Below are 24958 nucleotides of genomic sequence, written 5' to 3' on the forward strand. Positions count from 1 at the left end.
GCCTGAGCACACAGGTACTCAGAAGTATGTTCTCTTCACCAGAATTCATCTGGGGGGCAAGTCTCCAAGCTAAAGGGGCTACGGGCTTGGCATGACACTCTACCTCCACTCACAAGACACGTGATACTAGGAGTTAAGGGTCAGGTGCTAGGCTTTGAGGATGAGGGCTGACCCGCAGTCTGGGTAGGAGGAGAGTAAGCTTCACACCTGAGACCTCATCAGCCCCCTCACACCCCTGTCCTCCTCCTTTCTCAGCACAGACTTACCAGTAAGGATCCAGAGGCCTTTGAGGGACAGCCCAGCCACTTGAGGAAGAAGTAGCCCAAGAAAGGGCTTTGAGTCAACAGGTTAGTGCTCAGTGAGAAGGACGGGATGGGACCCTAACAGGATGGGCAGGTCAGGGGGCCTTCTATGGGATACAAGGGTGAGAAAGCCTTGTGGTTCCATGGGCAGGGCAGGGACATGGTACACAAATACCACAAACTAAAAACACTGGCCCGACACTCCAGGCTGGTCCTGCTTTCAAAACGCTTAAGTGAGCAAAGGAGGAATGGGATGAGTCCTTCTGGAAAGGGAGGGGACCTTCTACAGGGTACAGGGGTGGGGAGGCCAATCTGTGTCATGGGAAAGGGGCATGGGACATTCAAGGCTGCCATGAGCTACCATTCTGCAGAGGTAAATGCTGGATTCTTGTAACAGAACTGGTGGTCTGCCTTGGGGCTCTGAGCCCTGAGTAGATGAGGGGCCCAGGGTTGTCCAAGGTGTCTCTGGATGATCACTGTGGTGGATTCAGTCCCAACACTGTAAAGCACAAGTTAATCACAAATGGCAACTGGGCAAAGAGTGTCCAGAGCACTGAGAATCTAAGGGGGTTCCTGAAACCAGTCCCAGAAACAAAAGACTCATCTAGTCTACACCTCTCCATTCAGATGGGGAAACTGAGGCTGAGAGAAGGGACAAGAGGGAGGGAGGGGAGGATAGGGAAAACCAGTGGAGGAAAGGAGAAAGGAGAGCAGAGGGAGGAGGGAAGAACGGAGGAAGGCTGTTTTACTCAAGGTCACAGCCATCCAGAAACTGAGGAAATGGGAAGTAGAGGAAAGAAGCCAGAGAGAGAAGAAAAGAGGGGAGAGAGAAATAGCCCTTCCGGGTCCAGCCTGCACCAAATGAGCCAGTGACTCTTGGGTGGAGAGCTAGAAATGCAATATTCCTAGCTCCTCAAAAGCCTGGCTGCTCACCTCCTACCACTGGCCAGGTCCCAGCTTCAGCTAAGGCTGTCTGGATTTTTCCCTTCCCTGGGACTGATGTTGGGGTCCCCCAGCCTGATTCCAGCCAGGTGTCCATGCTACATATTCCTCACCTGCTTCAGACCACAAAGCAAACCAAGGATGTGGCCTGTCTAGCAAGTTGACCCAGGGAATGATAGGAGCAGCCCAAGGGAGGGAAGCTTAGAGCCCCTGGGAGCCAGAGCAGGTGAGGGCCAGCAAGAACCCTGAGGCATGTCCCCAGGTGGGGCTGGAAGCTCCGAGAGGAGGGGAGGGGACAGTACTCAGAAAGCCGAGTTCTTCCGCAACCAGGTGGATGCTCTGGTCAGCAGCTGAGGCTTGTGAAAAGCACCAACCTGACCTTCTGTTAATGAAGGTGCTACAGAAACACTCAGGCTCTGAAGAGCTCCGGCCAGGGCCCAGCTCCCACAAGTCCACAGATGTGGGCCTAACAGGCAAAATTCAGATAAAAGGAGATTATCTACACCGCAGGGACCTTTATGGTCCTGTGGACAGTGAAGCTGAATCTCACGCAGGAAGTCGCTGCCAAAAGCGTGCTGTACTGTCCCACTCTGGACGGAGAAAAACTCAGGCAAGTGCATGTGAGGTGAAAGGGTTGGAGGCCACGTTGCTACCTGTGTCAGGAAGGCTGCTCTGGCTCCTTTCTCAGCACACTGATGTGCAACAAGAGAAGAATGAGATGGTCGGCAGGACTGGGGGATGGGGAGCCTTCAGCTGGAAGGGACTAACACAGCTCAGGTGGGACTCAGAGGAGGCTCCTTCCTTCTGGACCACTTTGATGTGGGATGCAGGGAACCGTAGAAGAACCTGGAGGGAGAGGGCCAGTGGTGACCAGGGAATGGGGTTTGTAGGAGCTGGACAGGAGGGCCGACACTGACTGAAGGGTTTGCCTCAGTAAGTAAACAATGCTTACCTGGGTCACAGATGGACATTAGGATTTCAAAGACAAGGAAGGCCCAGTGCTTCTCAAGTCGTTCTTGTTAGTCCATTGCCTCCCTCCCCACAGCCAGCAGTGCAGCCTTAGGGCCTAAGGAGTTCATCCTTAGCCTATGGGAGGAACAGCACTGTAAGGCAGGAGAAACCATCTGCCCAGCGTCAGCTCCCCACCAGCAATCCCTGCTCCGAAGCATGGAAAGGAGCAGGGGATGATGGGAGGGGGAACGAGGTGGAGGCACATAGACCACACATTGACAGTGCAATGCTCTTCCAGTCACATCTTGGGTACACATAGGCTGCTGAGTTGAAGGTCTAGAGATGGAAGAAACCCGCTTGGGACAGAAGGACCTCTTCCCGTGGGTCACACAGAAACTTCAAGGGCCGAAGCACAGAGAAGCCTGGGCACCTAGGTGGTGACTAGGGCAGAGAAAGAAAACACTCACAAAGTGACATTCCAGCTATAATGAAGCCTATAGCTGCTGAGGACTCCAAAGCCCAGACTCCGGGTTTTATGGCAGTCTCAAGGCAAGCAAGGTCTAAAGCAGGTTCACTGTGTGAGAAAAGCAGCCCCTAAGACTGTCTTCCACCAGGACTGCTCTCCCAGGAGTGCCCCCCAGGGCTGCGGCCCCAGGAGTGGAGGCGGGCACTGCCGACATCTTACCAGAGCGTCATTCACCTCAGCCTTTTGAGGGAATACCCTCAGTAAGGCTTCAGGCACGTCGCCTGAAGCTTCTTATACCATGCCTAGGCCATGTCTGGATCCAGGTGGAAATGGGTTCACCTCTCAGCCAGAGTGCACACAGCTGGGAGGATGCTAGGGCGGGAGGGCCAACAGCTGGGGAGAGCTTCTGGCTAAAGGGGCAGAACCTGTTCCAGACTCACAGCTGGGCATGGCTAGAGACAGGTGGGGATCAGAGTGGCAAAGGAGAAGTGGGAATAAGGCTGGGGCATTCCAGCATCCAGACCCTCCCCGCAACCACCCTCTGTACTCCTAAACTCTGAGACTCCCTCAAACCTTACCCCCCCCCACACACACACACTTAAGCCCTTGTTTCAAAACAATTTTTGTAAAGCACTCAGAATTTTCTGTTGAATAATTCATCATCTGAAATCAAAACTTGTATGGACACAAGCAACTGATTTGTCGTCTGTCTTCCCGGCAGCATTCGAGCATGCTCGTATTATAATGCAGACTGTTTCAATGTTCTTTCTTTTGTCTTTGGATGAGAGGTTGAGCAACACAAGGGGTTAGCAGAAGTAGAGCTGTAGCTCTTCCCCCCCAGGCTTGACTCTTCCTGAAGCAGGGCAGCCCTGAGGGCCTACAGAACAGACAGTTCACAGTTTTATCAAGGACAGAAAAAGAACACCACTGGTGATAGCTATGTGTTTGGTAATGAGGCTGTTAACGGTCCCCTTACCTTTGATTCCAGCAGCCAGCTGTGCCCACTCCTGCCCCAGCTGTGTATAATCCTAGCTGTACTAAAGGATCTACGAGGCAGAACATTGCCTGGGAGTGGGCCTTTTCCTGGGTACATCCTTTTGTGAATTGCTGCAAGTCCAGAGCCAAATTCTCTTGGGATGTCTTTAGCCCTTGTAATAGCCATTTTATTGTCCCTGTCTTTACCCAACATAACATGTTTGTGGCCATTAGGCAAATCCTTTGGAAAAAAACACCTGGCTCCTACCAACCAAAAGAAGAATGCCATTAGTTAGCACCACAGGCCTGTGGCAGAAAGTCCCCCATTGGCTTTAACCCTCCCACTTAATGTTTTATATATACATATGTGTGTGTATACACACATACATATATACATACACTTATGTATATAGTACATTGATTTATGATTTTTATTGCTTCACTACTACGAAATCTTCATCAAAACTGTTACTGTGTGGGAAGAAGATATTTTGGATAACCTTATCTGGTCATCCAGCCATGGCTCTACTCATCCTCTTTCAGGTGAAAATAGTGATTGTTGTGTCCACATACTTGCTGAGTTTGTGTTTGTATGTGTGTGTTGTTCCTTTCCGTTGAGATTTAGCAGCAAAATGGCTTTCTCCTCCTCCTCCTCTTCCTTCCTCTTTCCCTGTGTCTTCTTTCCTCTCGCCTCCCTCCCCCCTCTCATGTGGTGTGTGTGTGTGTGTGTGTGTGGCAACAGTCCAGACAGTAAGCAGATGGGTGGAGAGTGGGTGTCTAATTTTCCTTAGCTTTCCAACCTCCAACAGGAGGCTGACTCACTGCAAGGGGAGGGCCATTACCTCCTATTGGTTCCCTAACAAGAGTCTCTCCTCTCCTCAGCTTTAAGTCGCTGCCTAAGCTACCCAGCTACCAGTCCCTGAGCAAGTCCCTCCTCCGATTCAAGTCGCTACTTAAGCTTACCTGCTACCAGGACATCTCACCATGTTGGGTTAGTAGCCCCCTTGGGGGTGGGTTGGAAACTGGGCTCCCTGATCCAAACCCGCCAAGAACTTGCTGCCATCCAACAACTAACCTTCTCTACCAAACCATCTCTCCCTAGGTGCTGTGATAGGAGGAGGTTTGTTTCTTGTGCCTGCGGTGAGGCAGAGGGTGTTTGTGTTCTGACGTGGGAGCTGCTCTGGCACCTGCCTTCCGCTGCATTCTGGAGCAGCCTGGGTGAAGAGCAGGGACCAAAGATGTGCTCACTGCACCAGGGATGAACTTAAGGTTTCCTGCTCAGTTGCTCCTCCAGGCATGATGAGCAGCAAGTAGAGAATTGGTTGAAAGGGGGAGGGGCAGTTGCTGAAAACCCACAGTGGTTAATTTTACCCCTCACAAACCCGAACCCCAGGGAAGGGTGATGTCGTCTCGAGTGTCACACAGCCTGGCAAGCCTATGGCTCTGTCTCTTCACTGTCCTCTTTGCCTCCACCTGGCTCCCTTCCCTAGCCTTCTTTACCTTGGGACCACTTTCAATGCTACCCAGAATAGAAGGACCTCAGAAACATTCAAGAGATTCCTGGGTGGGTCTTTTCCCTGAGCCCACCCCACACAGTTCCTCTCCCCACAGTTTTGGCCTTGACAGCTGCACCTGTAGCCCTGAGTGCTATGGGCTTCACTGGGGCAGGAATTGCGGCCTCATCCATAGCAGCCAAGATGATGTCTGCATCAGCAATCGCCAATGGAGGTGGTGTTGCAGCAGGAAGCCTGGTAGCTACATTCCAATCAGTGGGTAAGTGTCAGGCCAGACAAGATGACTGAAGACCAAGCCAAAGAAGGTATCTCCCTTCCTCTCTTCACAGTCCCACCTTCTACTATGACATGTCTTCTAGCTCTGCCCCTACTTTCTGGTTCATTCTCAGGAAGGTTGGGGTATAGTGCAGGGGTGAGAGGTGCTGGATGGCAGAAGTATGAGGAGCCCTGGTCCAAGATGCATGCTATCCAGGCCCTGGGTGTCCTCCAGCATGTCCCCCTCTGTCCTGCTATGTAGAGAGGACATTCCTCTCTGGATAGCTCTCCTTCCCATATCTCAGTTTGCCCAGATCTGTCTTCTCCTTTTAGTCCACTTTGAATATCTCTGTCTAAAGCAGGGGCCCTGGGTTCAGACAAAAAGGAAGGGGCCATCTCTAAGCCTCAGGCCATTCCCTGTCACTGCACTGTCTCCTTCCCAGGGGCCGCTGGACTCTCTACATCATCCAACATCATCCTGGGCACTGCTGGGGCAATCTTAGGAGCCTTGTTTTGAACTTAGGAGATGACACCTCTACCAGCAGAACCCAAAGTCTATCCAGGAGACAATCTACCAAGACGAACCTCTCCCCTCCCCCCCAAAAAAAGAACCCTCACTGGAGTCAGAGAAAGAGAAAAAAAAAATAAAGGTTATCTGCTGGCATGCCTATCTTCGCTTGTGGTGGCTCTTTGAATGGAGTTGTGGACTGAGCATTTCAGATCTTCAGGTTTCCCCAGCCAGCCTCAGACTGGAGATCAGAGGGAGGTGACAGGCTGGCCAGCACACAGTCAGTAGGCAGAACACTTAAGGTAGTCCCTGCCTTAGTGGCAATGGTCTGTGTGACATGGAGGCTTTGGGGGACCTTTAAGTTGGGTTGACAGAGGTTTCTGTCACAAGGTAAAGGTGAGAGCTAGCCAAACCACTGATCCCAGAGCTGTTGGTCCTTCCTCATCAATGGTTCTGGATATCCAGAGCTAGCAACCTATAGCTTCCCCACTGTACTGCTGAGAGGCTAAGACAGGAAATTACCAGGAATGCCCCTGGGTAAGCTAAAGTGCTGGTACCTCAGGAAGGAGGTGGAATAAAAAATCAGTCACCACCATTTATAATGTCTGTAACAATGAAAAGGAGGCTAAAACTCCTGCCTTATGTTCCGGGTCCCTGACCACACCCTCATGCAATGCCCACGTAGCGCATAATGCAGTGCTGGACAGAGCCCACACTGACACCCAGAGGTCTCCGAGGCAGGAGGATCCTGGCATTTATAAAACAATTGGGACACAAGATACTGTTCACTGCAGTGACAGGTAGCAGGCACATTCACGAAACAGAGGGGCAGGGATCTGATCTCTTGTGAAAAATCTGAAAGCCTTTCTGGAAGAGGGGCAAATGGATGGGACATGGAAAGGCATGCAGAAGTCTATTGGGGGAGCACACAGAATGGGATAAGGTTGCGTGTGGGCATCTGCTAGGTCAGATCTTCTGGGTTAGGCTGTATCTCAGTCACTTCCAGGCAATCAAGGAGAGGTTCTGTTTGGGTTACTGTCTGGCAGCAGGTTGCCTGGGTTGCTAGCTCAAGCTTCATAGAACCGGATATAGAGAAATGCTTGATAATATAGTATTCAGGCGTTGGATACCCAGTTCCCTAGCACCCTCCACAACCCCACCTCAAGAGGGCTTCAACAGAGTATGTGGTGGTTAGGAATAGCTCCTGACCCAGAGTCACTTTGTCATCTTCTTTTATTAGCATAGCTGCAGTGGCCAACTGATAAAAATAGGATCAAGTCTTTCAGACAGATAGGGCCACTGGACTCTTCTAGGGTCCCAACACCTAGGTTAGGGCCCTCCCCCAATTTGCAATCATTTACATAGGACAGGACATCCTTCTACCCTCTTCCTTTCCCAGTGTCTCAGACTTCCCCTTCTGGGACTTCTTTTATCGTCTCCCTAAGTGCTACTCAGGTCAATCTTTTGTTCTGCATTATTTTTTTTTTTCTCCTACAAGTTGGTTTTGTAAACCCTTTGAGCCATCTCCAATCATTGGGACTCATTCATATCTCCAAACCCTTCTAACCTACAGTGTCTTTCTAATATCTGTGGATGACTACAAGGCAAAAACAATATTGTTGGCTCGCTGATTTTCTGGTGTGCCTGGGTTTGTGGGAGAAAACATTAGATAAGACTCACAGAGGCACTCTGGGAACCCAGAAGGTGATTCTTGAGTCTTGTAGTCTCTTGAATTCTTGTACTGTCTTTCACCATAGGGGATTTTCCTAGCAGTTGCTTCCTATCCTTGTAAAAGGGCCTGGCAAAAATTGTTCAGAGCCTCCTCACCTTGGGCAGTGTCAGAGTCCCAGTCAGGTCAGACAGAAGAAGAAATCCATGCTAACAGGGCTGCACTGTCTGACTGTGATCCTCTGCTAGGTGGTTGGTGGCCAGGAGCTGTCATTTCAGGTCCCCTGAGGTGTATTAAAAAAAACTGTCTCAAGGAGACAATGAGGGCCTGAGGCTTTCCAGAGAATGGTGGTTTTTAAATTTTCCAATTATAGAGATCACTTCTTGAAATGGAGACAGGAATCATGAAAGCAGAGAAGGGGAAACCTTTGTGAGCTTGGACAATGTCCGTGAATCTCTCACAGGGATGATAAAGACTGCCTCTGTCCCAGGAAAGTTCCCCCTAGAACCTCCAGAGCTAGAGCCATTCTGCATGTGTGAGGGAATAGAGGGCCCAAGGTGGAAGAGACTACCTCTTCTCCCACAACTAGCATGACTAATAAACTATTTTCCCCTCCCCAAGCATGGCCAAGTACTGTGCTGGATGACACAGAGGGGAAAAGTCAATTTCCTCTAGTGGGGCTATGGGACTGAGAGAACAGACAAGGTTTTGGTTTTCTTAGGATGATCTGGCTCAGACAAAAGGTTTTGATCCAGACCACCAGAAAAAAAAAAAAAAATCACTAGATACATAGTGGAGAGGGTGGTATCAATACAAACCAGGCTCTGGCTTTGGGAGGAGTGGCTCAAAGCAGGATGCCAAGGGACTGAGCCAGCTCCCTACCGTCATCACCACTGGGATCTGAGAAGTCATTTAGGTCAACTCCTCATTTATGGAGGGGCAATATGGAGGAGGTGACCAGCTCAGAGTTCAGGGAGCAGTAGCAGGGCAAAGGGCAGCTTCTGTTTTCATATTTAGATTCAGCCCAGTTGAGCACATACCTACAGCATCTGGCTGTGACAAGATGGTGGGACAAGAAGTTGAGCCTAATGGCTGTCAGGGACAACCCCTGCCCCCCTTGCTAGGGAACCCACTTGGAGCCTGAGCAGCCTATGGACTTCCTCTGAGCAGGGGGTCTACATCCTCTCCATGCATGGTCCTGATGAGACCTGATAGGCTAGGGTAAGATAGAAGGCCAGGGGTGGGGGGGCAGACATTCTCCTCTATCAGCGGAGTAGGGAAAGGGCATGGGGGAGAAGGGAGAGAGTGGATGGGACTAGGAAGAGACAAGGGAGAGGGCGACATCGGGAATACAAAGGGAATAAATTGTAATCAATCAATCAATCAATCAATAAGTTGCAAAACAAATAAACAAAAAAGTTGAGCCAAACCCACCCTAAGCCCCAGTAGTAGAGAGGTCAGGTCCCTGGCCAACCTTTACCATGCAAACAGCACACAGGAAGGCAACAATCAAACTGGCAACAACTTGGTTTTTATTTATTTCTTTCTTATTTCCCTTAGGCATTCCGTGTTGACAGACTGTTCCCCTAGGGCTAACCCTTCTTCTCTGGGTTGGCCAAGTTGGGCTGTGCCACCTGTTTCCATGTCCGCTTCTCTGGGGAAAGAGGGGCAGGAATTCTCACAGATGCCCCATCACCCTGGCCACAAAGGCAGATCCTGCAGAGCCCACAAGGACTTTAGATGACATGGTGAGTCCAACAGCTCCTGGGAAAGAAACAAAGGATGAAATATGAGACGAGATGAAACTGTGGGAGAGTCATAGTTACCAGGGTCATTCAAGATGGTCTGAGGCACAGGATCCCCACACCATCCCCCCTTTTCCCAAACTTTTGCAGGCAAAACTCCATGCACAAACTCTAGGGTAGAATCCAGCTGGATGACGATCCCCTCTGCAGGAAAGAAAGCTAGACCTGAGGTAGAAGTTTGAACTCCAGGTAAACTGGCCTGCCATCCTCCCCTCCTCTACCTCCTCTGGTAAAACCCAGAAAAAAGGTAAAGCAGAAAGTGAGAACCTGGCCTGTATCTTGCCTTCCCTCTCAGCCTCCTGACACAACATTTACCTGCTGACTGAAGAATGGCCACCAGGCCACCAGCCGGGACTCCGCCCCCGTTAGCAATAGCTGACAAGGACATAATCTTAGCTGCCAGAGAGGAGGCTGCAATTCCTGAGGAAGTGAAGCCCACAGCACTCAGCAGGGGAGGCACAGCAGCTACAGTCATGGCTGTGGGAAGAGGAGCTGCATCAGGTGAGCTTGGGAAAAAGAGACCCTCCCAAACACACTGGATCGTGCCTGGAAGACTTTCTGAGGTCTGGAGGAGAAAATTAGTGGTGCAGACTGGACCAGGGCTTTTCCTTTGCCCTGCAACTCCTCTCTCAGGAGAAGCCTAGAGAACAAAGATGGAAGGTGAGACAGGAGGCAGGCTCTGAGCTAGAGAGCCAGGAGGCAAGACTGAAGGAGCATAGGAAGAGAGTGTTTGTCATTGAAGATGGAGCTGGGCTGGCTTTAACTGCCAGCAACACCTTTCAGGAAAGTTGCATGCTGGGGCCTTGGTGTCTCTCTTGGTCTAACGCTGGGATGGCCCAAAGTAAGTGTTTACTTACACAGGGGCACAGCTTGCCCTGGAGATGGATAAAAGTAGAGCCCAACTAGAGTGGATGGAGGAGGCATCCCAGAGCCCTGCTCTGTCTCCAGTGAGCATGTCAAAAGCCACCAAGCTGGTGGTGCCCACACACGGTCTGCCCAGCACATCCCACTCTGTGCTTGCCCCACCCCTGTGGAAAATGCTAATTGGGCTCCAGGGTCCATTTTTTTCAAGGAAATAATTAGGAGCTCAGAGGAGTTTAAATACAGGCCACGAGTGACCACTCTCAAAGGAGGTGGTGGTACCTGCTGAAGATGTGGCCTCTCGTGTGTCTACACTACACTCCTTCCTTGTTTCTAGTTCCTTCTTTCTAGCCACTTCTTTTATCCCGTCTCCATCTTGGCCCCACCGCCTCTACGGAAACCTACTGGAATGAGATGGGCTGTTTCCTGGCTCCCTGCTTACAGGCAGGAGTAGGAGTGGACTTGTGGACATACACCCTGAAGAAACTTACCTCCCCCAAGCAGAGCAACAGCAGCCTTGACTGAAAAGGAAAAAAAAAAAAAAAAAAAATCCTGTGTGAGGATTGCCATATCTCCCTACCCCACCCAGCTCACATGGAGGAATGATCCCTGTCTGCCCTGCCCTAAGAAAGAGGACCCTGAGCAGGTCCTGGCAGCTTGCCTCTGGATCTTGTTTTGTTCTTCCTTTATCTGCCTGCTTGCTGGTTGCCTGATGTGGGGAAGGAAGTCTGAAGTTACTTTTCTTATCTTCCCCTGACCCAAAATCAGGTTTGGTTCAAACAAAACAAAATAAAACAAAACAAAGCAAAAAGCAGAAACTGGGGACACAGGCTGGTAGTACAGTGACTGCCCTGGCTTCCATGAAAAAAGAAAAACAGAACACCAGTCCTTAGCTTACTTAGAACTACTAGCTGGGTATAGGCAGAAACAATGTGTGTAGCCTCTCTCAGTGAACACAGAGTAATGGCACTGGAATTGAGGGCTCCCGGCCTGACTGACATCGGGACAAGCCACCATTGTGGCAGGGGGCATGGCAGCAGGTAGGCAGTCATGATGCTTTTGAAACTTCGAAGCCCACCCCCGGAGACAACAAGGCCACACCTCCTAATCCTTCCCAAAACACTTCCACCAACTAGGGCCTAGACATTCAAATACACAAACCTTTGGGTTCCATTCTCATTCAGACCACAATAGCTACCACGATGGGTTCTTCCCCTCAGGACAGGGCTACTGATTGGTTTGAAGTAGGGTCAGGGTTTGCCAGTGCAGACTATCAGACACTCTCTTTGGCACCCCACAGGAGGCAGTAAGTCTGCAGGTGAAGAGAGGTGCTTTGTGGTGGGGTCTGCTGGCAGCCAGGTCAAGCACCCGTGACACAAACGTGTTATCTGAATGCTACTTGAGCGGCATGCTTAGATGACCTGAGGCTCCACATCATGGTTCACTCCTCCAGGAAGCCTTCCCAGATTCTCCTGAACAGAACTCCTTCCTTTAGACATGGAGCCTACCATACTGAGCTCTGTTCCCAGCACTGTGAGCCCACAGGCAGCATGTAGGATCTGATCTGCTGTGGCCATCGGGGCAGGATTGAAAACTCTGAAGCTAGCAGGGCCAAGAGTACAAAGGTAACCTGGAGAACTTAGTTAGTTTTCCACTGGCCTGGGGGTGAAAGGTTGGGGAATGAAAGCTAGACTTGCACCAGTCAGGTGATGGGTGGTCAGAGGGGCTTTCTGGAGGGGATGTGGACCCAGAGATTCGAGAATGTCGTTGGAAGGCATTTGCTGCTCACTTGAACTGGCAAGCAGGGGAGTAGGTTGTCAGGCTGTCTAGCTACTTGTTGTACCTGGGTCATGAGACAGGAAGGCCCTCTCCCCAAAAGGGGTCTTAACTGTGTGATTGCCAGCACACTGGGCTCAACTGATGGCCACAGGAATAGCCTAAGCTTTTGGGCGTGGTTAGAACTTCAGCCCTCGCCTCTTTGCATCACCATTCCCACACCCCTGTTGTTTGCACAGCTCTGAATTTCTTTCTATTTACTGTCCCTGGCAGAAAGAAAAGCCCTACGATCCTTCCTGCCCAGGGCCTCCACATAACCGTCTCCACTGGCAAATAAGGAATAATACTGACAGGCATGGTGACTCATGCCAATAATTCCAGCACCCAGGAATCTGGCAGAAAGACTGTCACAAGCTTAAGGTCAATCATCTTGGGCTGCATACATATTGCCCTCTGAGCTAGCCTGGGTTACAGAGTGAAACCCATCTCCAAAAAAGGGAGAGAGACAATGTTACCTTCCTCTAAGGCCATTAGAATAAGTCAAGAAACTTGCCAATGTAACAGGCTAGCACTTAAGATGTGAATGCATGCAACAAGATTCTACTAAATAAAATCCTAACAATCTTAGGTTATCCTCTTCTGGATTGCCTAACCATCTGCATTCCAGACCAACAGAAGGAATTAAAGATACAGCTTTGTCAGAGTTCTCCATGCAGAACTGGGGCCCAAGGAGGAGTGTGTGCTTTGCAGGGCCAGTTACCTCCAGTGGGACCAAGAGCCAAGACAGAGGCAGAGCACCCCGAGAAAAAGGTGCCAGTCTTCAGTGCTCCCAGGGCAGATCCAAGTGCAGGTGCTCCAGAGCCCAGGACAGTCTGGGATAACAGGTTGAGCCCTGGTGGGAGAAAGTCACAGGTCAGGGAGGGGTCAGAAACCCATCCCCCATCAAATGCCTTCTGCAGGGGCTAGAGAAACCCCTGAGCATGTTTGCTCTAGAAGACAGATGGAAAAGAACATAGCTTCCCAGAAGATTGGGTGCAGATTTGGTAGTCTAGGTCTTCTGGGTTCTTTCTAGGGACACTGGTGGATTCATAAGAGCCTCAGTCTTAGTGTGAAAAATGCAATGGGATGAACCACTGTTACCCATTGAGAACTAAGAGCCATGCAAATGATAAAAACTTCTCTTCAGAAACACACACACACACACACACACACACACATTGACACCGAAGGCTGGAAATTGGTGGTGAATCCAAAGAATGAATCAGACCCCAGGGGACAGAGATCTCAAGGAGGACCTTATGAAACACATAGGTCTGAGTTTTTAGAGACTCAGAACCCAGGACCATGGCCTTGTGACAATAGGCAGCTTTGAGGTCAGGGTGCTGCCCACTCTTGACCCTTCCATGGACACTCACCCTGTGAGCCAGCTAGAATGGTGCTAGACGCTGCCCCTCCAGCTTTGACCATGGCCGCTGAAGCTGTCATCTTGGAGACAAGGGAAGCAACCAGTGTGCCAGTTCCGGACAATGCCATGAAGCCCAGTAAAGGTTCCAAACACGAACCAAACCTGTGAAAAGAAGTGGAGCTTTGATGAGGCGACTGCGGACCTAGAGGTAGATTTCCACCAACCAACCTGAAAACTCTGAGGGGCTCCATGATGAACAGAGAGGCTGTTCAGTTGGTGGCAGCAGTAGGCCTGGCCCCAGGCTTGGGGTGTAAGATCCTGTCCCTGTTGGGGAATGGGGAGCCATTTTAGACAGAATGAGTGATTTCCTCCAGGGCTGGCAGCTCCATGGTAAAGATATTATTAGGCTCTAAGCCAGCCAGGTACAGCTGCTTACAATAATGGCAGATTCTGACTGATTCTCCGAACATTTACAGCTCACTTCACCTACCCTGTAGCCTAGGGAGACAAGTGGGGACCCCGGTCCCTCCCTTCTAGGCACACAGCTTTGATGATGGGTGCCTTTATGAGAAGTAAAGGAGAGCCAGAGAGGGACTGTCTACTGCCCTCCCCTCAGCCTCTGAGGACCTTCACCACCTAAGGCTAGGCTGTCAAGAAGGAGCTGTTTCTTTCCTGGCCTTGCTCAGTGAAGATTTCCTGAAGACTCTGGAAATAGAGGTTTCCTGCTCTTCCTGGCCTGAAAAATCCACTCTGGTTGAAGACACACCCAGTGAAGGAAGGGAACCAATGGGGTAGGTTTCATTTTCCTCTCCTCTCTCCAGGAAAAGCAGCCAATTAGATAGGTTTCATTTTCCCAGATCATTCCTGGTCAGTTCTGAGTTGGAAACAATGTCTTTATTATTCTATGACTGAGGGCTCCAATGTTGCTGTGCTTGCAATGTATTGTAAAATAGTGTATCTTTGCCAGAGTTTTTTTCCCCACCAATGACAGTGATGTGAGAGAAATTTGAAGTAATAAAATTGATGCTATTAAGATTTACTAATAACCTTGCTTAAGAAATATTGAGTTGCACAAAGTGTTAAAGGAGCACACCCTCCAATATGACGGGAAGGTAAGCAGTGTATAACCAGGTTTGTTATACACTCTCAAAAAAAAAAAAGAAGAAAAATCTGTACTATAATTGCTGAGTTATTGCTGAATAGTTTAGGGTTGCTGAGAAAGTTTCTGCTATTGTTCACCAAGACTGATTCCCAATTAGGCTCATTACCATAACAACGGGAGACAACCCTGACTCAAGTGAGTCATTAGTTTCATCCACACATCAAAGGACAGGCTTGTAAGTAGCTGGGGGAGGGAACATGGAAAGGTTACAACCTGATCTGCCCTGAGGTCCCCTGAACTCTGAGCAGGAAAGGCTTAATTCTACAGGTGGGCAAGATAACCTGGGTAGCAGACATTCAAAAAGAACAACACTGATGTAATTAAAAAGGAATTCTGGCACTATATTTGCTGCATAAATCTCCCAGCTGCTCAAGCTGGCCCACTTTCAGTCTCTTGTCTCTGTTTACATTGTTCAAAGTGTACCCTGGAGCTGGGACGGAGAGAGACTCAAGGATGACAGAATGCTAAGCCTTCAGTGTAAATAAGTTAGTAACACCTTCTATTTGTGCCCGGTGTCTCTTTGTACATTAACCAGAGCCTATTGTCGATATTGCTGTTATTTTATTTTTTTAGAGTGTTTGTTTTTAGAGTGTTTGGTCTGGATGTCTATCTGTGCACCACATTTGTGCTCGGTGCCAGAGGAAGTGGCGAGCATGGGAGTGGGTCCTATGCAACAGGAAGTGCTCTTAACCACTGAGCCAACTCTCCAGCCCACCTTTTCTTTTCTATTCTCAAGGGTGTGTAGTGAATTCTCACAGGGAAGGCATATTATTGTTCTAACAACTCCAGTGTTTACACTTGCACTGCTAGCTCTTTAACCACTGAGGAACTCCCCAGCCCCAAGTTTTTGTTCTTGTGGATTAGATTAAAAAAAAAAAAAAAAAAAACAAAAAAAAAAAAAAAAACAGGTTAACCTGCTAGAGGCTGGAGAGATGGCTCAGCAGTTAAAAGTGCTGGCTTGTTAAAGTTATTTTTACAAAGCTGTGTCTCTCTCAGTTTCTCTCTTAACCCAGCTGTCACACAAATAATTGGGACTCTTTTATATTTGTTTTAATAGTAAGCTTCAGAACACAATAACTGAGCAGTTATTACTCTATTCTTAACCCTCTACGTTAATCTGCTTTCCTCCCAGCTTACATCCCAGCCACACTTGCACTTTGTAGCTTTCTTTGCTCCAGACCCAGTGTTCACTCTCTTCCTCCTGCTTGCAATGTGGTTGTAGAACTCTCAGCTCCTTCTCCAGGACCATGCCTGCCTGCATCCTGCCATGTTTCCTGCAATGATGATAATGGATTAAACCTCTGAACTAAAAGCCAGCCCCAGTGAAATGGTTTTCTTTACATGAGTTGTGGTGGTCATGGTGTCTCTTCACAGCAATAGAACTCTGACTATGACACATTACATTGGCTTACAAGCTGCTAGAAAACCAAGGAATAATGACTTTTAAAAAATCATGGGCTGATGACATGGCCCAGTGGTTAATAGCACACACTCTTTCTTTCAGAGGACCAGTCTGGTTCCTGGCACCCATATGAGGGGGTCAAGTGTGTTGGGGGGAGGGTCACAACCTCCTGTAACTCCAGCTCCAGCAGATCCAATGCCCTCTACTGGCCTTTGCTGGCACACATACACTCAGAAAAAAGATCACAGGCTACACAGCACACTGTAGGCATAAGGTTACTGTGTAATTCAAATGCTGATTTCGGTACCCTCATCTGGCTGCAGTCCTCGTTCTGACCAACTCCTGTCTCAATGTTGTGTAAACACTGCTCTCCAGTTGTCCCCTGATATGCCAATAAAGCAGTTTACAGCCAATTGCTGAGCAAGAGAGAGAATAGGGCTGGACTTCCTGCCAGGCAGGGGAGGAAGAGTTAGAGGAGGAAGTAGGGGATTCAGCCATAGGAAGGGATCTGGGGACATTAGGAGAAGGAACTGGATCAGGAAAGCTACAAACTGCAAGTGTGGCTGGCATGTACGCTGAGAGGAAGCCAAATTGGCTTAGAGGGTTAAGAATAGAGTAATAACTGCTCAGTTATTGTGTTCTGAAGCTTATTATTAAACAAACATAAAAGAGTCCCAACTATTTGTGTGACAGCTGGGTTAACAGAGAAACTGAAAGACACAGCTTTGTAAAAATAACCTTAACAAGCCAGTACTCTTAACTGCTGAGCCATCTCTCCAGCCTCTAGCAGGTTAACATTTTTTTTTTTTAACAAAATCAAATATATAACAGCAAAAACCTGGGGCTGGGGAGTTGCCCCAGTGGTTAAAGAGCTAGCAGTGCAAGTATAAGCACTGGAGTTGGAACCCTAAACTCACATAAAACCAGGCAGGTGTGGCAGCCTCTTGCTGCAGTCCCAACACTCTGGAGGCATCCATCACGGGTCCCCAGAGTAAGCTGGTTAGCCAAACTAATGAGCTCTATGTTAAGTGAGACCCTGCCCAACAAGGAAGACGTTACCCTCATTGCTCACATGCACACATGCATGAGCTTGTGTGTGTGTGGACAAGTACACATACACACCTTTCTGTCTTACACCTCTCACATCTTATCTCCAGCCAGCAGCAGCCAGTGTAGTTTTACAGGGATGGGGAGGTGGGAAAGAGTGTTTGTGGTTCAGGAGGGGATAGCACAAGGCAGTCAGTTACTTTGGGGTTCAGTCTTGGCCTCTCTGGTCAGATGGCCAGCCACAGTCTGAGACTTGTGATGTCCAATGTTTGTGTCTCTCTCATTATCCCTTGTAGTCTTGCCCCATTCCATGGATGTCTGAGCTCAGACTTTAAAATGCTAAGAGTTCATTAGTGTCTAGTAGTGTCAGCTTTGTACTCCTCAGGGGCCATCAGGGCTAGGAGAGGTAAACACAAGACAAATAAAACATTAACAGTGTATACATGTCTAACTAATAGTAACATATGCATACAGTTTGCCTCTTACAATTTTGAGCACAAATGTTTTTCTTTTTTGATTTTTGTTTTGGTTTTTTTGAGACTGGGTTTCTCTGTGTAGGCCTTGCTACCCTGGAACTCTCTCCCTCTCTGCAGACCTACAGATCTCTGACTTCAAACTCAGAGATCTACCTGCTTCTGCCTCTTGAGTGCTGGGATTAAAGTCATGTACCACCATGCCTGGCTTCACATGTGTTTTTCTAATACAAAATATTAAAGTGGCAGGGCCCACTCTTCTTGACCCCTATAGTTTTCTTGCAGATGCTGTTTCCAGAATATGCTGAAACACAGAACACTTGAACAATGAAGGATGCTAAGTGTCTCAAAGGTTTTCATTGAGTCTTTAAAAAGGTCCCAGAGATGATTTAGCAGTTTGGATCACTGGCTACTCTTCTAGAGGACTCAGGTTCAATTCCCAGTACTGACAGATGCCATCTTCTGGCTTTCTTTGGAAACAAGGCATACACGTGGGGCACTCACACATAAAATAAAAATAAATTAAAAAATTAAAAGACTCTTTTAAAAGTGCTCCTTCTGGTTGAAGCTGAGGTTTTTTTCTGATAGATTTGGGGTTTTCCATATCTAATCAAGCTGTAGGGAACAGACAACACCGTCTGCCAGGGGCTGTGAGCACAGAGAGCCCAAAGGGGCCATGTGCTTTGCTATGTTCAATTTAAAGACATTTCAAAATAAGTTGAAGACTTTGGTAAAAATCATTCTCTGCTGTAGGTGTAATTATTATTATTATTATTATTATTATTATTATTATTATTATTTTGGCTATATTACTGAGTTCTTACATCTACCACCTTTCCAACCTTATTCCACCCTAATCCCCTCCCCCAACACTAGGTAGGAAAGAAAGAAAGTTAGAGGGGAAAAGGGGCTTACACCTTTTTAGATTATTTCCTGATGGTTAGGGGCGTTGAGTCCCTATGGGCAATATCCAATTTCTTCTTCTTGTGTCTTTACTCACAACTACATGACAAACAGCAGCAGCATAGGGAGCAACAGCCACCAGAAACCCTCTCAGGGCTCTTGAATTTATACCCACTCAAGAGTCCCCAGAATTCAAAACTATCTGTAAACTATCTGTAGCTGGTAAAAATCACACCACTCCAAGAGCACGAGGTAAATCATAGCTATCAGCTGTTGTGGACAATCTAAAGCAGCCCCATATCCCACACCTGGGATTAAAGCAAAAACACATTCACATAACACAACTAGGTTTTTAAAGAAACCAAAATTCCCACCACACTTTGACTTCTGCTGTAAACCTCCCATGGCTAGTTTCTGTCACTCTAAACAGCTTGAATTTGGTTATCCTTTACCAAAACTTCCACTTTGGTTGTTGTTTCGGGTTTGGGGTATTTTTAGTTTTGTTTTTGTCTTTGTGAGAAAGGGTCTAGGGTAGCACAGGTTGGCCTGGAACTTAGTCTATGGTCAAGGTTCCTTCTGCCTTTACCTTCCCAGTGCTAGGGTTACAGGTGTGTGCCAATGCACCTGTCACCAATTCCGTAAATAGCCTTTCTTTTTGAAACTTTAAATCTATGAGACTGAGCAGAGAAATCAGTGGATAAAGTGCTTTCTGTACAAGCATAATGGACCTAGAATTCAGATCCACAGAACCTATGAAAGTACTCTGTGGGTATGTAGCCCACCTCTAATTCCAGCCCTGAGAGGGAGACAGGGGATCTCAGAGAAAGCTAACTAACTATGCTAGCCTGTACCAGCCAGCCCCAGGGTTAATTGAGAAACCCTGCCACAAAGAATTGAATAAAAAGTAATCACGGGAGAGACCTGTCAACCTCAGGCCTCCGTAAGCACATACACATGTGTACCCACCTACATACCCACACAAATACACATAAAAAATGCAAAAAATTGTCTGGAGAGATGACTCAGAGGTTAAGAGCACTGGCTGTTCTTCCAGAGCACCCAGGTTCAATTCCCGGCACCCACAAGGTGGCTCACAATTGTCTGGAACTCCAGTTCAGGGGACTCGACATCCTCACAGGGACATACATTCAGGCAAAAACATCAATGCACATAAAATAAAAAAAATGCAAAAAACTGAACTTATTTTAGTGGGCACATCAAGCCCAAACTATACACATCTATACTATACCAAGCATTGTGGCGATCTTATGTAGACCGTGTAATGTTTACACTGGGTATATACGCCTACCACCTCAAACAGTTATTTCTTTACGGGAAAACATTCCAAATCCTTTTTTTTTCTGCCTTTCTGATGGTTGTTTACATTTCTTGGCTGTCGTGCAGTGTTGATACTTGTAGGAATGTGGGTGTCTCTGACGGACTTCACTTGCCTTGGATGTCATGAAATTTTTGAGCAGATGTTTGTTTGTTCTAGTTCTAATTCTTCAGGAACTTCCACAATGGCTGAACTAACTTACATTCCCACAACAGTGTGCCAGGCTTCCTTCCCTTTCCCAACAGCCTCCTTGCCAACACTTGTGTCTGTCAGCACTGGCCAGCCTTCTTACTGAAGGGAAGCCATGTCTACCTATGGCTTTATTTTATGTTACCTTAACGAGTAGTGGTGCTTTGATCATTTCTTTTTCTTGTACCTTTTGAGAAATGCTTATTTAGGTTTATTGCCCATTTGGTAAACTTATCCTTTTGCTATTGAGCTTTTGAATTCTTTATTTCTTGATTAACCCCTTTCAAATGTGCATTTCTTTCGTCCTCTCTCTTTCATGTTGTATGGCTATTCTGGCTGCACGTATGTATGCACCACACTGTTGCAATGCCCACAGAGACCAGAAGAGAACATCAGATCTTCCGGACTGGAGTTATGGATGGCTATGAGTTGCTATGTAGGTCCTGGAAACCGAACCTGCGCGTATACACACCACCAGCAGGTTGTTTGTTCTGAGTCAACCTTCAATCTAGATGCAATCCAACTTGTGGCTTATCAGGAATGTCAGCTTCATGGCCTTGGTGTTTGGGAATTCTCCCCTGCAACATGGAGGTTAGACAATGAGGGAAAAGCAGAATTTCAGAGACCAGGCTGGCTACCTGGCTAGAGGGACAGACCTAAATTTTGGAAGGACTGATTGCTTTTATTTCCTCTCCCTTTTGAATGAAGGAAAAAAGAAAAGAAAAAGAAATAAAAATGAAAGGACACAATTGGTCCTTAGTTTCCAAACCAGATGAATGAAGAAAGAAAGAAAGAAAGAAAGAAAGAAAGAAAGAAAGAAAGAAAGAAAGAAATTAAAAGGACATGACCGCTCCTAGGTGTGGTGGAGATTTACTGTTGATAAAAGGGAGAGCATAACTAGAAGCAGGGATATCTGGGAGAGTCTAGAGTGAACATGACCAGACTGACCTAGACCATGTGAGAAGGGGCTGGAGGAGGGAGAATGGAGAGGAGCCACCCACCAAGAGGGGCAGCCTGGGCCAAGACTAGACAAGAGAGTAGCCAAAAGAGACCAGGTAACCAAAATGGCTGGATTATATGGAAAAGGGCAGCCCAGCCCCTGAGCTGGAGAGGTCAGGGTAGAGGGCAGGGTATTCTAGCCATACCCTGTAACCCTATAATCAGTAAGGACTGAGGGATGCAGGGAAAACCTGGCAGCCAGGTCTCCTTTGATGCATTAAATGAACACCACAGCTGCTTGTCCTGATTTGAGACCTAACATCTATATATCCTAACATCTATATAAAGATGAGCTGAAAGACAGGTTTTTGGCCTACTATCCTTTCCAATTTTGATGGCCTTATGCAAAGGGTCACAATATATACTATGGGAACTAGTTTCTCTGCTTTATTGTTTGAGACTGGGGACTTCAGTCTTCCCCAGAGAGAAATTCTCAGCACTGAGATATAAAAGAAAAACTTTTTATCTAGTATGCAGCTGTAGCCTTTAGCTATTGCTTTAAAATGTCCAGGCTAGATCACAATTAACTTTTGGTTTATAGAGGGTTAGGCATTGTCATTAATCTTGTGACCAATTTAGAGTGTTCTTTTCATCCTGCCCCAAAGGAGATTTTTTTTCTGGACTTAAGCAAGTTTTACAGATGCTGAGATTTTAAGATTTCTTGTCAGGACATTCATATCATTAACAAACAGAAATTACTGTCTAAGTGGATATTGATGATGGTCACTTCCCAAGGAAAAGATTATGAACTTTTTAAAAAAAGGAAGGCTAAGCAGTTTTACAAAGCAGTCAGCAGTTCAGTGCTAGTTTTGCTGTCTCAGATCCTGTTCTGTTTCCCTTGTTTTTTTTTTTTTTTTTTTGGTTCTTTCAAGGAAGGGTTTCATCTGGAACTTGCTCTGTAGACAAGAGCTGGTCTCGAACTCAGAAATCCTCCTGCCTCTGTCTCCCCAATACTGGGACTAAAGGCATGTGCCATTACTGCCCAGTTCCTATTCTGTCTTCTTTTCTTCTTTTTCTTTCTTTAAAGCTTTCAATTTCAGGTTTATTTTCAGTGTTTCACACAGAATACTTGTAATGTTAGTGATGTGGACACCAACAGCTTTTCAGTTACAAAGTGCCACACTTTCTGGCAAATATTTTTCTAGACAAGATAACCAAATAAAACGCAATTTCAGGAGATGGTATTATTACACTCCACCCAAATAACAAAGCTAGCCGTGGTTAAAATCAGAAACACTATTCACCTAGAGTAACCTCTGAGCTTCTACACACCTGGGAAAATGGCCCGGAAACTGCAGAACACCAAACTACAAAATTCACTTTGGAAAAGGGAGTCATTTTTCCAATTTTGGCCTTAAGACCATTTTTTTAGTTGCTTAAAAGAAATCTGGTGAGTATAATGATGGAAGCAGGAAAAGGGGGCTGCAGTTAATAGGTTCAACCCTCTGAAGATCACTCAGTTAGGGAAAGGAGAAAATGCCTAGAACAAGGATGTGTTATAAATAAGAGTCTTTCCTCAAGATGGACAGGTTCTTCACCTGTGGAAGAAGTTTTCTCACAAAGTCATGTTTATAATGTCTTCTGTAAAGTGTAGGCCGACAACTGCCAATGATTCTTCTTTTACTGAAACAGTATCACAAGAGTCCACAGATTCCTCTAAAAGCTCTTCTACTCCGTCATTCAGATAACCAGTTTTCAGAATGTGGTCAATGTTGGCTACACCATCTGCAGTCCTTAGGTCTCCTTGGGAATCTCCCAGCAGAATGGTGTTGCTGTTGTCTTTCAGTTGGCAGAAATAATTTGTATTTTTCAAGGCACCATTATGTTCATTGAATACATGAATCAGTTCTCCTTTGAGTCCTTTCAGTACTCCATTTTCACCAAAATCCATGAAGTTAGACACTGCTTTGGTGTTTGAATGATGGACTCCAGACTGATGGATAACTTTTTAAAAATTTATTTCTTTATTTATTATGTATTCAGAAGAGGGCACCTGGTCTCATTATAGATGGTTATGAGCCACCATATGGTTTCTTGGAGTTGAACTCAGGATCTTTGAAAGAGAAACCACTGCTCTTAACCTCTCCAGCCCAAAATGCATGTATTGGGGTTTTTTGTTTTGTTTTATGATTTGTTTTGCTTGTTTTTTGTTTGTTTGTTTTTGGCTTTTCGAGACAGGGTTTCTCTGTGTAGCCTTGGCTGACCTGGATTCACTTTGTAGACCAGGCTGGCCTGAACTCACAGAAATCTACCTGCCTCTGCCTCCCAAGTGCTGGGATTAAAGGCATGTGCCACCACTGCCCAATTTACGCACAATACCAATACCAGCCAAAAATAGGAACACAGGGATACTATGATGTTGTACCAAAGAATTTGTTTGCCAAAGAAATTCCCATATCCTCCTTCCTTGTGCAAGACATCTGAATCTGCCACAATCTGTTTAGGTTTGGCTTTCGGTATGCCTTGTTCAATAAGCAAACCGTATGATTTAGTATACCACTCAAACATGTAAGGGAACTCCTCTTCCAGTGAGAGCTGGATCAACTTCAATAGGGTGATACTGCCCCTTTAACTACATCAACTTTCTCTCTCATTCATCTGTAACAAGCTGACAGTTGTCAATGATATTATGACATGTTGGGCATCTTTTCCCATTGTAGGAAAACCTGCTTAATGTCATATCAAGGTCTGTTATTATCTGAAGTTTGGCAGCTCCTCCTTTAATGAGAACACAGATAATTTCTACTCTTCTGGGGTTCTTGATACGTGTTTTGCCAAGGTCACAAGACCCCAAAAGACACCAGAAGTCAGAAATTGTATGCAAAAACAAAGAACCTTTATTTGGGCTTAAGCTTGGGCTCCCAGCATGAACTGTCACAGCAGTTAGAGGCTAGCTTTTATAGGGTTTTTAGCAAGGGGAAGGAGCTTCTAGACTTGGCAGTTACGTGAATGGGTGACATTTTGCAAGAGCAAGCTTATTACATAGTGATTGGTTAAAGGCAAGCTGTATACATCTGGAATAACTATTTTGGTAACCATAATGGCAACATACAATTGTTTTAGTAACCACAAGGGCAAAGGTCGTTTTGACCTTTGTTTTGTCGTTTTCTGGTCGGCTGGTTTCCGGGTTGGCTCATTTTGTGGTCATTCTCAGAAATGTTGTGGGTTTCTACAATTATAAACACGTTTTTCTGAAGCTGTGTTAAGTTTTAGGTCACGTAAGATGGAGGCCAGTGACAAAACGGAGTCTGTTAGTTTCAGGCTCGTCATAAGAACTGAGCTTTTCTGAAATTCTGCCATCATCCCAAAGATCTTGGTCTTGCAGCCCATCTATCTCTTCAAGGTGAATATGTACTGGGCCAGCACCACGCCCTCCTCCAAAGTGACCACTAGTGCCACAGCCATGCGTGCTCCAGATGCGGAAGCCCAAGACCTGCGGGTATGAGCCCAGGGGCCCAGAGCTCCGCCCCGCGCAGGGGAAAAGCAAGGAGGTCCCCTTATTCTGTTTTCTTATTTCTATGTATCCTAATGGAAAAATAAAAAGCCCTAGCATAATGCTGGCAACACTATTTTACAAGCAATACAGGGTCAGAGGCAGGGCAGGACAGGTGTCCAACCACAAGGTATCTGCGGTTGGGCGCCTGAAACAATCGGGACACCTAAGATAAGAGCCGGGAGTCTTTCCCGCCTTCTCTAAACCGGCTACGTGACTTAGCCCACATCTGCTTTCCCGCCTTCCCTGCTCCAAATACGTAACCTAACTATGGCTTTGTTCAAATCCCCCAATCAGATCCCCGTAACTATGCTTCTCGCTTCTGTAAATGTGCTTCTTGCTCCCTAACCCTATAAAAACCCGTCACCCCAACCGAGGGGCGCGCAGGTCTTCCGAAAGGCTTTGTCGCCCCGGGTACCCGTGTATCGAAATAAACCTCTTGCGGCTTGCATCCGAAGGCTGGTCTCGCTGATTCTTGGGAAGTGGGGTCTCCCCGTCTAGAGAGGCTCTAGCCAGAGTCTTTCA

The 24958-nt window shown here is 47.0% G+C and overlaps 2 protein-coding genes and 1 pseudogene across 6 annotated transcripts in view; 1 reads left to right on the forward strand and 2 right to left on the reverse strand.

Moving 5' to 3' along the window:
* The first annotated feature begins 257 nt into the window (after positions 1 to 257).
* Positions 258 to 6075, forward strand: LOC129666018 (interferon alpha-inducible protein 27-like protein 2A). Its single transcript, XM_055593031.1, has 5 exons — positions 258 to 347; positions 4519 to 4627; positions 4739 to 4756; positions 5248 to 5409; positions 5849 to 6075. The coding sequence occupies exons 2-5, from the start codon at positions 4621 to 4623 to the stop codon at positions 5920 to 5922; spliced, it is 261 nt and encodes an 86-aa protein (XP_055449006.1). The 5' UTR covers positions 258 to 347; positions 4519 to 4620; the 3' UTR covers positions 5923 to 6075.
* A 3016-nt stretch (positions 6076 to 9091) lies between these two features.
* The window catches only part of LOC129666089 (interferon alpha-inducible protein 27, mitochondrial-like), a 16325-nt gene continuing 458 nt past the window's right edge, over positions 9092 to 24958 (reverse strand). Inside the window, exons 1-6 of one of the 5 annotated variants that reach the window (XM_055593113.1) lie at positions 14066 to 14167; positions 13440 to 13591; positions 12785 to 12916; positions 10740 to 10769; positions 9703 to 9864; positions 9092 to 9346 (exon numbers count right to left, since the gene is read on the reverse strand). In XM_055593113.1, coding sequence (XP_055449088.1) covers positions 9261 to 9346; positions 9703 to 9864; positions 10740 to 10769; positions 12785 to 12916; positions 13440 to 13557 — 528 coding nt within the window. In that variant the 5' untranslated portion in view covers positions 13558 to 13591; positions 14066 to 14167 and the 3' untranslated portion in view covers positions 9092 to 9260. Of the gene's footprint in view, positions 9347 to 9702; positions 9865 to 10739; positions 10770 to 12784; positions 12917 to 13439; positions 13592 to 13919; positions 14168 to 24958 lie in introns of those variants that run through there. The other 4 variants (XM_055593114.1, XM_055593115.1, XM_055593112.1 and 1 more) reach the window with 4 other exon arrangements.
* Positions 22496 to 24317, reverse strand: LOC129666070 (cytosolic 5'-nucleotidase 3A-like; annotated as a pseudogene).

The sequence above is a fragment of the Psammomys obesus genome, unplaced genomic scaffold, assembly GCF_907164565.1.
Source record: "Psammomys obesus unplaced genomic scaffold, mPsaObe1.curated_primary_1811, whole genome shotgun sequence".
NCBI classification, from domain to species: Eukaryota; Metazoa; Chordata; class Mammalia; order Rodentia; family Muridae; genus Psammomys; species Psammomys obesus.